Here is a 14529-nt window from a genome sequence, read left to right on the forward strand (position 1 = left end):
ACAGGAGGATTGCACACTGGCAAATGAACTGTAGGCCAGCCCAGAATACTCATCTACACAGATTCAGCTGTTTGCTAGTCTTAGAGGATGCCTTTTTTTTTAGCTTTGCTTAGAAATTCTAACCAGTCTTTGCTAGTCTTCTTTCTTCACTTTTTTCTTTTTTCTTTGGCTTGGTTTGCCATTGACTTCAGTCTGTTTCCCACTGCATCACCACTTGAACTGGTCTGTACATAGCAACTATCTAAATTTGCCTTTCCTAAGATTTTAGATTGCTGGGCTGGGCATGCAGGGCTAGCCTGGTAGGTGATTCCATTTTCAAGGAGAATTTGATACTCTAGGCCTTTAAGGGATATTATTTCTTTACACTTGATACTAGAAAAAATAAATAAAAATTCCGCAGGAGGCCAGAGCATACATTTGCCTCAGTGCAGGAGGTCAAGGGACTGTTCCGCTAGGGAGTCTCTCTCCGCTAGTCTGTAAAGACACCACAGTCCCTGATATTTTATGTGGTGGTTTTGGCTCTTATTGATGCAGTGCTTATTGCACTGCATTTGGAGGACCAACCTGCTGGTACATCCCTCTTCAGAGTGTATCTAGACTGTTCTTTTTTTATAAATGGTGGTCTAATGCCACTGTGGATCTACCGGTGACCCATCTTAACAGGAATACTGCTAGGCAGGTAAAGGGTGTGCTCACCTTTTTAATGATCCTACTTACAGTTTCCTTACCTCAAATCCCCCTCCACTAGTGTCTTCTTTCTGAATGGGCATATGGAAAAGATGCCTGGAGCTTTATGCTTCTGTTGTGAATACTTATTGCAAGCATCAGACCTTGTGGCCCACATAGTTCTGAAGTCCATGCTGTTGCACAAAGCACTCTGGTTAAAGTAGGGAAATGAAAGGGCAACTTTTGCACTGGAGCCCACATTGCTCTACAATGATTGTTTTTGCCTAGGGTGCAGTAACAAAGCATTTTTGCTTACATCCCTTGCTCTTCTCTTCCCCTTTGAATTTTCGTTGGATGGTATCTCAGACAGCATTGAAGCCAGAGTTGGCAAAGTAGCTAGCATATTTAGAAGAGGGCGTGCAATAATAGCCTTTGTGTTCCTCTCTGTACAGTTTTCCATTAAAAAAATAAATAAAAAAATTGATTATATATATATATATATATATATATAATTTATATTTTTTTTATTATATAATATTATATTATAATATTTATTTTCTCTATCTAGTTATAGAGAAGGCACCACATAGTCACTACTTTTACTTTTTATTACCCACAAAAGCCTTTTCCTGATTTTGGGGTCATGTTACTATTCTATATGGAAACCTTATGCTCGGAACTAATATTGGTGCCCGTTGGTCAGTATGTTGTCTTTTAAATGTTTTTAAAATGTTTGGAGTGCAGGTTTATTACTCATACCCTCTTGCTGTCATACTTGGCACTGTCTTTTGTCTGTCTAGGTATATTACTTCTCAAAAGGAACTTTAAAGATTGCTAACAAACAATATACAGCTGTAAAGAATGACTATGAAATGACATTCAATAGCGAAACTTCTGTTATCCCGTGTGATGACACCTCTGATGTCCCAACGGTGCAGTTTGATTTTGTTCCCATTTCTGAGTTGGAAAACAAAAACAAGGACACGCTACTAGGTTGGTATTTTATATTAGTAGCTGCCAGGCATCTTCTAGCTAAACCAGCTATTCATGAACCTGCCTTTTGTCATTCTAGACATTATTGGGGTTTGTAAGAGTTTTGACGAGGTTACAAAGGTGACTATAAAATCCAACAACCGCGAAGTCTCAAGGCGAAATATTCATTTAATGGACATGTCGGGCAAGATGGTCTCGACCACTTTGTGGGGTGAAGATGTAAGTACTTTTTTATTTATTTTTGGTGTCCTTTAATTATGAAGCTGGTTGGGTTTAAGACGGGGGTGCTCAACATTTTTGAAGAGCATGAGCACTTAAATAATTTGAAATAAAATGGCTCCGAATTACTTGTGGTGGGATCGCCCTTGTGATCCCTGACGCTACACCACTGGTTGGAGGGGTTGTTAAAAACACATCTCAACTATGGGTTTTTACTGTACCTCAAACTGCAAATGTAAACAAGCCCTTAATGAGCTGAGCCCCCTATGAAGGCCCCTTTCACGCGGAGTGGAATCTGCTTGCTCTGCATGTGATCTGTGCGCTGATCTCCCAAGGAGCAGGAGGATGATTGCTCCGTGTCCATTCTGCATATGCAGAGCTAACATCACTCTGCTCTTTGACCCTCTGATGTGCCCAGACAGGGGGGATCGGGTCCCTTTCTTTTTTTTCATGGAGTTGAATGGAGGGTCCAATCAGGTCCACCTGAAAAACGGGCAAGTGGACCCAATACAATGATATTCCCAAATGTGTCCATTTTTTTTTTTCTTTCTTTTTGAAACCACATGCTGCAACACTGAAGGAAATATCAGAACCCAGAAAATATATAAAGTGAAGGTAGTGCTGTGCTATGACCTAAATACTGTGCGTTTTATAAAGTGCAAAGGTGCTCAATGAAAGAGATGGTTGAAAGAGGCAATGTTCAAAGGTCAATATATAGCCAGTCCTAGGCAGTATATGTAAGTGGTACATCTATACATTACTCGGCACAGGAACCAGGAAGTCGCCTATCATTAGCACTTTATGCCAGAGGCTTGTCACCAGCACTTTGTCATTTTATGCTGACACTGCTAATATACAGCCACTTACCTACATGGCACCTTATATGGACACTATTTATCTTTTTTGCTTTCATCTAGAAGAAAATTTGCAGCATATACCTATATGGAGGAAACTTTTTTTTTTTTTTCTTTTTTTTTTTGTATGCTTTTATATGCCATTAAGGATTGCAATAGTAGTGCACCTTTTTGAGCACCGTTTTTTCACTTCATGTGCACACCATATGGATAGATTTCCTATCGCTGTCATTTGAGTGTTTTGATATATTTTATAGTCTTATTGATACATTTTTGTTTTATCCTAAGAAATCGCAGGACATGCGACACATTTTTATACTGCCTAGGGCTGGCTATATATTGACCTTTGAACATTGCTACTTTCAACCATATCTTTCATTGAGCACCTTTGCACTTTATTACGCACAGTATTTGGGTTCATAACGCAGGACAAGTGGACCCGTTTGGACCAATCATGTGGCTGCAGCTTTTCTGCGGGTTAGCTGTGTTTATCCATTGGTCTCTATTATGTCTTGCAAGTTTGGTGCAAATTATGAAAGCGCACAAAAACTCTGTATTCAGAATTTTTCGTGTGCTTTCAGAAAGAATATTGTCAGGGATCACAATGGCAATCGCACCAAGCCTACAGGATATAATAGATTTTAGCTCAGTGCAGGAAAACTGCAGATGCTTTGTGGTGCACCTGTGGGTTAGTGTGAAAGCAGCCTAATAACCATTGCCAGACTATGCCCATTGCTCAAAATTTTCTAATAAATATGACCATACTTACTGTGATATTCATCAACTGCCCATTTTTATCCTGCAATTTCTGCAGGCATCAGTGGCTGTAGTGTAGGAGATGGTGCTGTCCAAGGCAGAATGCATTTGCTCCATCCATCCATCCATTCACCTGGGATGGCAGATCGGCAGCCTGCAATCTGTGCTTGCTATCCCATAGCAGGAGGTCACGGCCTCATCAGAGGAGTCCTATGTAGGGCCACTGGTTGGGCACCCCTGTTTTTGTTTTTTAATCTTAATGCATTCTGTGCATTAGGATAAAAAGCCTTCTGTGTGCAGCAGCCGCCCTCAGCCCCCCTAACACTTACCTGAGCCCCATATCTATCCAGCGATGTCCACAAGTGCCTCGGCTGCCCGGGACTCTCCCTCCTGATTGGCTGAGGCATAGCAGTGGTGCCATTGGCTCCTGCTGTTAGTCTATTGGCCAATCAGGAGGAGGCGGACCGAACTGGGACTCTGTGTCTGAATGGACACGGGGAGCGGCTTGGCTCAGGTGCCCCCATAGCAAGCTGCTTGCTGTGGGGGCACTCGACAGGAGGCAGGTGCCAGGAGAGCCCAAGAGGGACCAGAGAAGAGGAGAATTTGAGCTGCTCTGTGCAAAACCAGCTGCACATAGCAGACTTTACAATCACTTTAAGAAGTTCTAGAATGTTTTTCTAGCCGGTCTAGTTTAATATGTGGCTATAGTATTAATAACCAAATTACCAATTTAAAGTATGGGAGAAACCTGAAAAGCACAACCATCAACTACTATTTTAGCATTGCACCCCCATTACCCTCAAGTCTGGTGTTATACCTTTTCAGGTACTGAAAGTAATTGGACACACAGTACCAAGCATTTGTCTATTTAAGAGGCATACTAACTCGCTTACTAAACCAAAAATAGTTGATACTATTTTCTCTGACTCAGTATTTTATCTTAAATCTCTTGTATCATTACTCTACACTACCAAATACAAATGTTGGTGTGGTTTAGACTATTGTGTGATGCCAGACATATATTGGTGCAGAGGAAGAAAACCCCATGCTTGTTGGAAATGTGCTCTTCTTCTCCTTTTTTTTTATTTTTTTTTATTCTGGTTTGGGATCATGTTTGCTGCCATTTCTAATACAATTGAAAAGGCATATTTTTACATAGTATGTAAAAGAACCTTGCGTGTTCATAGCATATTTGGCAACTTGAGGCTGTAAAGGCATTCCGTTGTGGAAGGTCCATGGCAGTGTGTTTTGATGTCGCACTGCAGGCAGGATGTTGTAGCATAATGATTGTTTATTAAATGCTTTAATAATCAATTTAAACTGTGTGTAGTATTTTTAACTTGACACTTTTTTTTTTTTTTTTCTCCCCTCACTTTTCCTAAACAGGCAGATAAATTTGATGGCTCCAGACTACCTGTTGTGGCAATCAAAGGAGCAAGGCTGTCTGACTTTGGAGGGCGGTCTTTGTCAGTCTTGTCATCTAGTACTGTCATGATCAATCCAGATATTCCTGAGGCGTTCAAGCTCAGAGGATGGTAGGCCATGGATTGTAATGTTACAGTGGCCAGTCAGAAGTGTTTAGTAAAGCGTGAAGCCATAACAGGACATGGCTGTACATCAACAGACTCTTAAAATATTTCCACATGTAGACACTAGTGGGCACTCTGGCAATGTCAAATGTTCGAATATAACACTTGCAGGCTTTTAACCTGTTTGGTTCTGGAGAAATGTCTGTGTAATGATTTCCCAAAGCTAGCACATCAAATCCTAGCTGAAGATAAAATTGCAAGTCTTGCATTTAGGAGGCTCAGAACAGAAGCATACATTACCATTCCTAGGAGTCCCTTGACTGGTTCTTTTCTAGAACTTGCTATTTGTATAGATTCCTTTAAGTAAATGTAGCGCCATGGGATAGCTGGGGAACTTGTCCTGTTTCTTAACTCTGGTACTAAAGATGCCTGCCATACATATATATCTATATAGTTATGTGTTGATTTGTATAAAAATGTGTGCTTGTATAGATGTGCTCATCTATCTCTACATGCTTTCATATAGATATGCATTTTGTTCAAAGGGATATCCAGCCATACATGCTGAGAAGATATACATAATGAAAACCTGTTTCTGCTCGTAGCGGTTTATGAAACACTGCTCTTCGACGTGCTTGTGTGGCAGGGGAGATCAATCTGCAGTAAAACTGATGCTGAGCTGCAGTAGAATTTATCTGCTCAGCATGGGAAAACTCATTGCGATTTTCAGTTTAAAAAAAAAAAAATGCAGCTTGTAAAACTCCCATGCAGCGTCAACCAAAGTTTGCCCTAGATTCTTATTTTGTATCATACACATTACTGTTTTGCCTAGTTTATTGGTAATTTGCTACTGCCTTTGACTAAAAATGATCTTTCACACTCCTATCGCCCTATATATTTAGCATGACTTGTTTGGGGCGTGCCCCCAGTCAGAAATTACCGTATATACTCGAGTATAAGCCGAGATTTTCAGCCTCTTTTTTGAGGCTGAAAGTGCCCCCCTCGGCTTATACTCGAGTCATCGCTGTCTGCCCGCTCGATCAGCGTGTCGAGCAGACAGACAGCGGCCATTCTATTCAAAAGCCGCGCCTCCGGCTCCGCCTTCGCCTGTGATAGGCGGAACACTGAATTTCCCAGCAGCCTGTGTTCCGCCTATCACGGACATTGTATCATCCTCGTACTACGGACGAGGATGATACGACGTCTGTGATAGGCGGAACACAGGCTGCTGGGAAATTCAGTGTTCCGCCTATCACAGGCGAAGGCGGCGGCGCAGCTTTTGAACTTTACAATGGCCGCCGACGAAGAGGGCACGGGACGGAGGCAAGGGAAGGGACGGGACGGCGGCGGCAAGGCAAGGCACGACACGGGACGGATGCAAGGAGGCAAGTCACGGCACGGGACGGAGGCAAGGAGGCAAGGCACGGGACGGAGGCTCGGGACAAAGGTAGGCTGGACACACACACACACACACACACACACACACACACACACACGGATGGAGACACACACAGGGATGGATGGATGGATGGAGACACACACACACACAGGGATGGATGGATGGAGACACACACACACACAGGGATGGATGGATGGATGGATGGAGACACACACACACACACACAGGGATGGATGGATGGATGGACACACACACACACAGGGATGGATGGACGGACACACAGGGATGGACGGACACACACACAGGGATGGACAGGCATGTCTCACCCTCGGCTTATACACGAGTCAATAAGTTTGCCAGTTTTTTTGGGGGTAAATTGGGGGCCTCGGCTTATATTCGGGTCGGCCTATACTCGAGTATATACGGTATGCATTTTTCAGAACTCTGACACAAACTGCCACATTCTTGCAAGTCTAAGAATAAAGGAAATACATTTTTTTTTTTACTTCTACAACACAGTAGGATTCAAGAGCACCTGTCAGAACAGTTATAGTTTCTATCATGCAAAGATACCATTCTCTGATTGCCAGATGCAGTGTAGGTTCACTAATGGAGCACACCTCTGCATCTTGATATGCCCATCTGGAAATTGGAATGCTTTTGGCTACCCAGCTCTTGCAGCATCTAACATTGTATGGGGGCTTTGTGCCAGGTTGTCCTGACAGATTCTTTTAAAACTGACTTATTTTTTATTTTCTGTTTATCTTAAAGGTTTGATTCAGAGGGCCAGTCATTAGATGGCACATCTATCTCAGAGTCTCGCGGTAGTGGAGGAGGAGGAAATACCAACTGGAAGTCCCTGCTGGAAGTGAAGAATGAGAATCTGGGACATGGTGAAAAAGTAAGGTTTCAAATGAATTCTTTATATAGTTGGACCTCTGTTCTTATATCTTCCCTTCTCTATGAAGTAATTAGTAGCCATGTCCTGGAGACATCCAAATTGGTCCTTCAGTTCTATACAGCTGCACATGCTGGTACAGTTATTTGATCCCCTGCCGATTTTGTAAGTTTTCCCAATTGCAAAGAAATGAAGGGTTTGCAATTTTTATCACAGGTGTATGTCAAAGGATAGCGATGCTATGAACCAAAATTCCAGAAAAAGCGCACAGCTGTTTTAAATTGAGTTGCAGTTCAGTGAGTAAAATAAGTATTTGATCCCCAAGCAAAACATTACTTAGTACTTGGTTGAAGAAACCCTTGTTGGCAAGCACAGAGGTAAGATGTTTCTTGTAGTTACCAGGTTTGCAGACATCTCAGGAGGGATTTTGGTCCACTCTTTTACGGATCTTTTCTAAATCCTTAAGGTTTCTTTGCTGTCGCTTGGCAACTCAGTTTCAGTCCCTCCCATAAATTTTATATAGGATTAAGCTTCTTCTTGAGCCATGCCTTTATTACTTTGATATGTTTTGGGTCATTGTTATGTAAGACCCATCCACAACTCCTCTTCAGTCTTCTCGCTGAGAGAATAAGGTTCCCATTCAAGATTTAACAATGCTTGGCCCTTCAATGCGGCAAAGTCGGCCTGAACCTTTAGCAGAGAAACGTGTTTCCACCTCTATGCTTGACCATAGAGATGGTTTTCTTAGGGTCATAGTCTGCATTTTTATTCCCCAAAACACGGCAAGTCAAGGTAATGCCAAAGAGCTAAATTTTGGTCTAATGTGACCACAGCACTTTCTCCAAATCCTAAATCCTTTAGATGCTCATTGGCAAACTTCAGCTAGGCCTGTATATGTGCCTTCTTAAGCAGGGGGACCTTGCAGGCGCTGCAGGATTTCAGTTATTGGCAGTGTATTGTATTACCAATAGTTTGGTGACTATGGTTCCAACTGCTTTTAGATAATTTACAAGCTCCTCCCGTGTAGTTCTGTGCTGATCCCTCGCGATTCTCATGCTCTCCCTTGCCCCACGAGTCAAAATCTTGCATGGAGCTCCTGACCTAGGGCGATTGATGGTTATTTTGTATTAATTTCAATTGCAAATAATGGGTCCAGTAGTTGTCTCCTAACCAAGCTTCTTGCTGATGGATTTGTACGCTCATTCCCTCCTTGTGCAGGTCTACAATCTTGTCCCTGACAGCTCTTTGGTCTTGCTCATGATCGTGAGGTTTGAATGGGGAAAAGTGTCTGTGGACAGGTGTCTTTAATACACATTACGAGTTGTCGTTAAGAGCACCTTTTTAAATTGACAGGACTAATCTGTGTAGCACACATGTTGTAGCCAGTCTGTGGGAGCCAGAATTGATTATTTGTGGTTTGTAGGGGATTAAATACTTATTTTACTCACTGAAATGCAACTCAATTTATAACATTTGTATTGTGTTTTTTTTTTTTTGGTTGATATTCTGTCTATTATAAAATACACCTATGATGAAAAAAAATAGACCCTTCATTTCTTTGTAAGTGGGCAAACTTATGAAATCTGCAGGGGCCTTCATTAATTTCCCCACTGTATGTCCCTGAATTAGGGCTGCAACTAATGATTATTTTCATAATCGATTAGTTGGCCGATTATTGTTTCGATTAATCGAATAATCTGTTAATAACCTTAAATTTTACATATTTCTTTTGGCCAATTTGTTGTTGGGCAGATTAAAAAACACAAATTGCCACAAAAACGCATTATTACATGCTTTTCTGAAGCTTCTCCATTGAAATATATTGAACCAAAATAGCACCATTTTGCGTTAAAGTCCTTGTCTTTTCCAAATACGCAGCAGCTGAAAAAATCATGGATGTGAACGTGTCCCATAGGAAACCATGTAAATGAACTGTAGTGTGTTTCTGAAAAAAAGCACCAAAAAACAGGTGTGACCCAGGTCTGATATGTTTAGTAATATAATGGTGTTAAACTAAAATTAGTACAAAAAGAGCAAATCGCTACTGTAAGGGGTTAATGTTTTACTATGGGACAGTGAAAGTAATATTTACAGTAGTGATTTGCTCTTTTTGTACTATAAAGTGCTAATTTTAGTTTTTTGTTAACCCCATTATATTAGTGGCCGATTATTCGATTATGAAAATAGTAATCGATTAATTTCATAATCGATTAGTTGTCGATTAATCGATTAGTTGTTTCAGCCCTACCCTGAATAAATGAATTTGCTGTAGCTTCCACATGCACTTACTATTGAATATCTGCTCGTGCCTGGCTACTTCTATTCCTATTTATGTTCTCTTTGAGAGTCGACCTCTAATCAAATTACTGCTTACTCCAAAATAGCCACGTGAGCCTTTTGAAATGGATTTCTGCAGCTTAAACCATTCTGTTCTTTCAAGTGCTTGAACTGTTTTCATGATCATGTTATATCACAGTGTTTATGCTCACTCGAGACAGCGATCCATCTCTTGAGAATACAGCTTTGGGGATATGGTGTCACCCTCTGTACCATCTTTATGTCCAGTTGCATGCATTTGTTTTTGCTATCTGTGTACCACATGAAGTGAAGAACTTTACATATCACTTCCCACACTGCAGGAGAAAAATTCATATTAAAGTATAATTTCAAGCCAAACTTTTTATATCATTTTGGATAGAGTAAGGAGGGGTTAGAACACTTCTATTTTTACTTTTGCCATCTCTGTCCCATTGGGGAGATTTCCCTTCACTTCCTGTCCCATAACCAAAACAGGAAGTGAGGGAATCCTCCATTGTTGCCACAGTTATCGGAACCAGTGTTCCCATTGGAAGACTTCCCCTCCTTTAACTGTTCTGGTGACAACTCAAAATGTGGGATTTTCTTTTCTTTGACTTTTGGTGTTAGTGTTACTAAACCCAGTATGCGGAATTCACTATAGCTGGTATTCCACTGTGCGCAGGACATAGAAATGCAATTATTTTAGTAAATAGGGCAGCACAGTGGCTAAGAAATTAGCACCTCTGCCTAACAGCACTGGGGTTGTTGGTTCAAATCTCAACCATGGGACTACCTGCCTGGAGTTCGCCTGCATGACCCCTGACTTTGTCTGGACAGTACTGATTAGCACTGTGATGATCGCATGCACCCTCCAAAAAATCTAGCAACATACACCAAAACTGATCATGTGCAGAGTGCCTCCAAGGCTCTGTACTATCTGCAAATGGATTGGGACAGTGGAAGGAGCATCACAGAAGACTGAATCAAACTGCCTTTTTCCACAATGCGGAGAATATACAAACATGCTTTACTGCATATACAGACTGATTTTATGTTTTGGGTTTAGTAACACTTTAAAGGTCACCAGGACAAATGGTGAATCTCCCTCACAGGGGCACAGCCAAAAAAAAGTATAAAAAAATCTAAACTGTTCCTTTTTAGAACCCCCTTAAGAATATTGCATAGCCAGCCATTATTGAAATAGCCTTAAATATATTTTTTATTGAGTTAAAGGGTAAAATATATAACTCGTGTCCAAGGTCCTTGGGAACTATTTTCCCAAGATCAGGAGGTAAGGTACACCAATTTGGTTTTTGATTGCAGATGCTGTTTAGCTTGAGAAAGTGATGCCATCAATTTTTGAGCAATGGTCTGCCCTGATCATTTATTTGTTATTGGAGCCCAGGAGCAATGTGTACATGGGTCAAAAAGTGAACAGGTTACCATTAATATGCTTTTGAATTTTTGTGTTGGATGTATGGTACATATTTTGATATGTTGTAGATCACAAATTGTTTTGTCCCTTGCAGGCTGATTATTTTACTAGTGTTGCCACCATTGTGTATCTTCGGAAGGAGAATTGCATGTATCAGGCATGCCCTTCACAGGATTGCAATAAGAAAGTCATAGACCAGCAGAACGGCCTCTTTCGCTGTGAAAAATGTGACAAGGAATTTCCCAACTTTAAGTATCGCCTCATTCTGTCAGTAAGTACAACTCTTTCTAGCATTGGGACTTATAAAGAAAAAGGAGTGACTATACCAGTGTGCTGATGTTCCTTTAACTGTACACCAATAAAAATACATTGACAGATTGGGTGCCTGAGACTTCTTTTAATTTTCATCCCACCCAAAATAGAGAAGTTCATGGAAAAACAAAACAAAAATCATGCTCTCCTAGATGACTCCAGCACCGATCAAAGCTGCAGCTGTCCTCTGCTAACTCTATCCAGACGACCTCTCCTGAACGATTTAACTTGACCGATAATAACCTATATTTAAAATGTCCGTTTTGACGCATTTACATGCCGCATTTGTGTTTACGGCTAAACACAAGTTGACTCATTTAGAACTGCTTGATGCTGGAAATGCCTCTAAATTCAGCATCTGAACTCATTTTTTTTTGCATTCCAAAAAAGGCCTCTAAGCGCAACTGCTTAAAACGACTATAAACAACCCTGTGTACATGTACTCATAAGATAACATAGAGGAGAGATCAGGAGCAGTTGAAAAAAAAAATGCCCAACTTCTCCTAAACGTCAGTTTAGCAGCAGCAGTGTACACGAGGCCTTAATCCCCCACACTTTTTTTTTGTTCTACAAATAGACAGAACATTTAGAAAAAAATACATTATTTCTGTTATAAAATTTTGAAAAAAAGGTAAATTTTCATCATAAAGTTTGACCAAAATTTATACTGATACACTGATGTAGGTTATTTTTACCAAAAATGTATTTGTTCTGTTTGAAAGTTAGTCTACAAGCTATGGTGCCAATCATTGAAAATTAATGTACTGACGGCCTATCATTTCTTGAGACCGTAACATGCTATGACAGTAAAATGCCCCCCAAATTACAACTTTTCGAAAAGTAGACAGTCCAAAGGTATTCAGGGGCCATGGTGAGATTTTTTACGTAATCGTTTCCCACAATTCTTTTGGAAATTAAGAAATGAAATAACTTGTTAATGACATTTTTGTGAAAAAATATTATTTCTCAAATGGCGCAGGCATACTTGCAACTACACCCCAAAACACATTCTGCTGATATTCGAAAGTATGGCGATAACACATGTGTGAGACTTTGTCGCAGCCTAGCCACATTGAGAGGCACAACATTCAAGGAGCACCTTCAGGCGTTATGCACTTTAAGACCACTTCAAAATAGACAGTAACCAGGGGATCAACGTAATAACCAGACTCGTTTCGCCAAAATAGGCATCATCTGGGGTCACATGCTTACAAAAATATTCCTTACGGAATTACGCTGTGTGCCCTGCTCAAACTCTCTTTTCTCTTTATGGTTGGGCTTATTTGCCCATTTTCTGTAAGTCCGGTGGCCATTTTCCCGGCACTCTCAGATGCATTTTGCTGAGGCGGCCATTTTCTAGTAGCCTCAGTTTGTTTTACCTCTAGCGCTGGGTGGCTGATTCATTCTGGATGAAACTTACACAGAACACCTCGTGGCTGACACAGAGGAGAGCGGACGGCGGAAGCACAGCGCAGTACCTGGGTCAGGGTGGTGAGCCCTGTCTGTGGCAGCTAGGAAGGTGGGCATTTTGTGTGACTTGCCTTAGGTCCCTAAGTGGTGACAGGCTAGAGTGGGTTAGCATGGCGTCAGAAGCTATCACTTCTTCCCCAGACATCCCTGTTATTGCAACTGGTTCGCCTTCACCTGCGGTGCCTATGGGCGCTCTGTCGGCGGTCCTGGAGTCCTTTGTTGCCAGGGTGGAAGAGGTGTTTGGGCGCAAGGGGGCTAAACGCCCCCATATCTTCTGGGGAAAGCTCTGATTCAGACTCTGGTCCCAATGTGGCAGGCGGCCCCTGTTCTGACGTTTCAGGGGAATACAGACCAGGACCGTTCGGACAGTGAGTGACTGTGTCTGGGTCGGCGCAGGAAAAAGCGCTAGTAGGAGCACTTATCCCTGCGGTGCGGGATACCCTAAAGATGGAGAATACGGCAGGGGCATCTACAGAGGTGTCGGTCCCTTTTGGGTCCCACAAGCCGGCCTGCACGGCTAAGGTGTTTCCCTACCTAACTTATTTTGACAAGTTTATTTACAAGGAGTGCGGAAGCCCGCAGCGGGCCTTTTCGGGCCTGAGACAGATGGCAGTGCGTTACCCCTTTTGAGGAGAGTTTCCTGAAAAAATGGACACCACCTCCGGTTGTTAACCCCCGGTATCCAGGTTAAATAAGGTAACAACGATTCCGGTGGAAGGGGCCCCTGCTTTCAAGGACTGTGCCGACAGAAGGACCGAGGCGGTTGCTCGGTCCATGTTTATAGTGGTGGGGTCAGCAATGCGGCCAGTGTTGGCCACGACACTGGTGTCAGACGCTTACTGATTGGGCTAAATTGTTGCACTGTGAGTTGGAGAAGCAACAGGTTTGCCCGGTCTGCGTGGAACTGGCAGATCAGTTGGTGCAGGGCCTGAAGTATGTCTGTGATGCGGCTTTAGATACTTGCTTTCTAGAGCCTCAGTATCACCTGTGGTGCTAAGTCGCCTGATTTGGCTAAAATGCTGGTCTGTGGACCAGGCATCTAAGAAAGCACTGGCGGATTTGCCCTTCCAGGGGGAGAGGCTATTTGGAGCCTCGCTGGATGACATTAAGAAGGTTACTAGGGGAAAGAGTACATTGCTCCCACAGTACAGGGAGGTTAAGGAGCCACACCGTAGGCATGGGCCCTCCTTTTCCAGTCAGAAGCAGATTTTTTTGTCTGCCCGAGTCGTCAAGTAAGCGTTCCCAGTCCAACAAGGTGCCCGCTGAGGGACAAAAGCATCCCTGGTTTCACAAGCCAAACAAACCTGCAAGCAAATCTGTTGCCGCATGAAGGTTTGCCCCTGCCCGACTCTCGAGCACTACCAATTAAGCTCTCCCTTTTGGCCTAGCCCCAATTCTGGCATTGCTAAGGCAACGAGGGATCGTAATTGTGACTTACCTGGACGACCTCCTTCTGAAAGCAGCTTCCACCTCAGACTTAAGGCAGGATGTGGCTATCACCATACAGACTCTCTTGGAATTTGGTTGGGTACTGAACCTCCAGAAGTCTGTGTTGGTGTTGACTCAACACCTGGAGTACCTGGGCTTGATTCTGGACTCCTCAGAGGAGAGAGTTTTTCTCTCTTCAAACAAGCTGCAAACGCTTCAAGCTGCCGGGAAGTTGTTGGTGTCCCGCAGGTGGTCATCGCTGTGTTTTTGCA

The 14529-nt window shown here is 42.4% G+C and overlaps 1 protein-coding gene across 2 annotated transcripts in view; it reads left to right on the forward strand.

Annotated features, from left to right (window-relative positions):
- RPA1 (replication protein A1) overlaps positions 1-14529 on the forward strand; it is a 140554-nt gene that overhangs the window by 96068 nt on the left and 29957 nt on the right. For both annotated transcript variants that reach the window (XM_077480572.1, XM_077480573.1), the window contains 5 exons: positions 1467-1659; positions 1739-1878; positions 4875-5023; positions 7188-7317; positions 11142-11318. In XM_077480572.1, coding sequence (XP_077336698.1) covers positions 1467-1659; positions 1739-1878; positions 4875-5023; positions 7188-7317; positions 11142-11318 — 789 coding nt within the window. The remainder of the gene's footprint in view (positions 1-1466; positions 1660-1738; positions 1879-4874; positions 5024-7187; positions 7318-11141; positions 11319-14529) is intronic.

The sequence above is a fragment of the Lithobates pipiens genome, unplaced genomic scaffold, assembly GCF_037356315.1.
Source record: "Lithobates pipiens isolate NorthernLeopardFrog02 unplaced genomic scaffold, aLitPip1_a1.2 Scaffold_16, whole genome shotgun sequence".
Taxonomy (NCBI): Eukaryota; Metazoa; Chordata; class Amphibia; order Anura; family Ranidae; genus Lithobates; species Lithobates pipiens.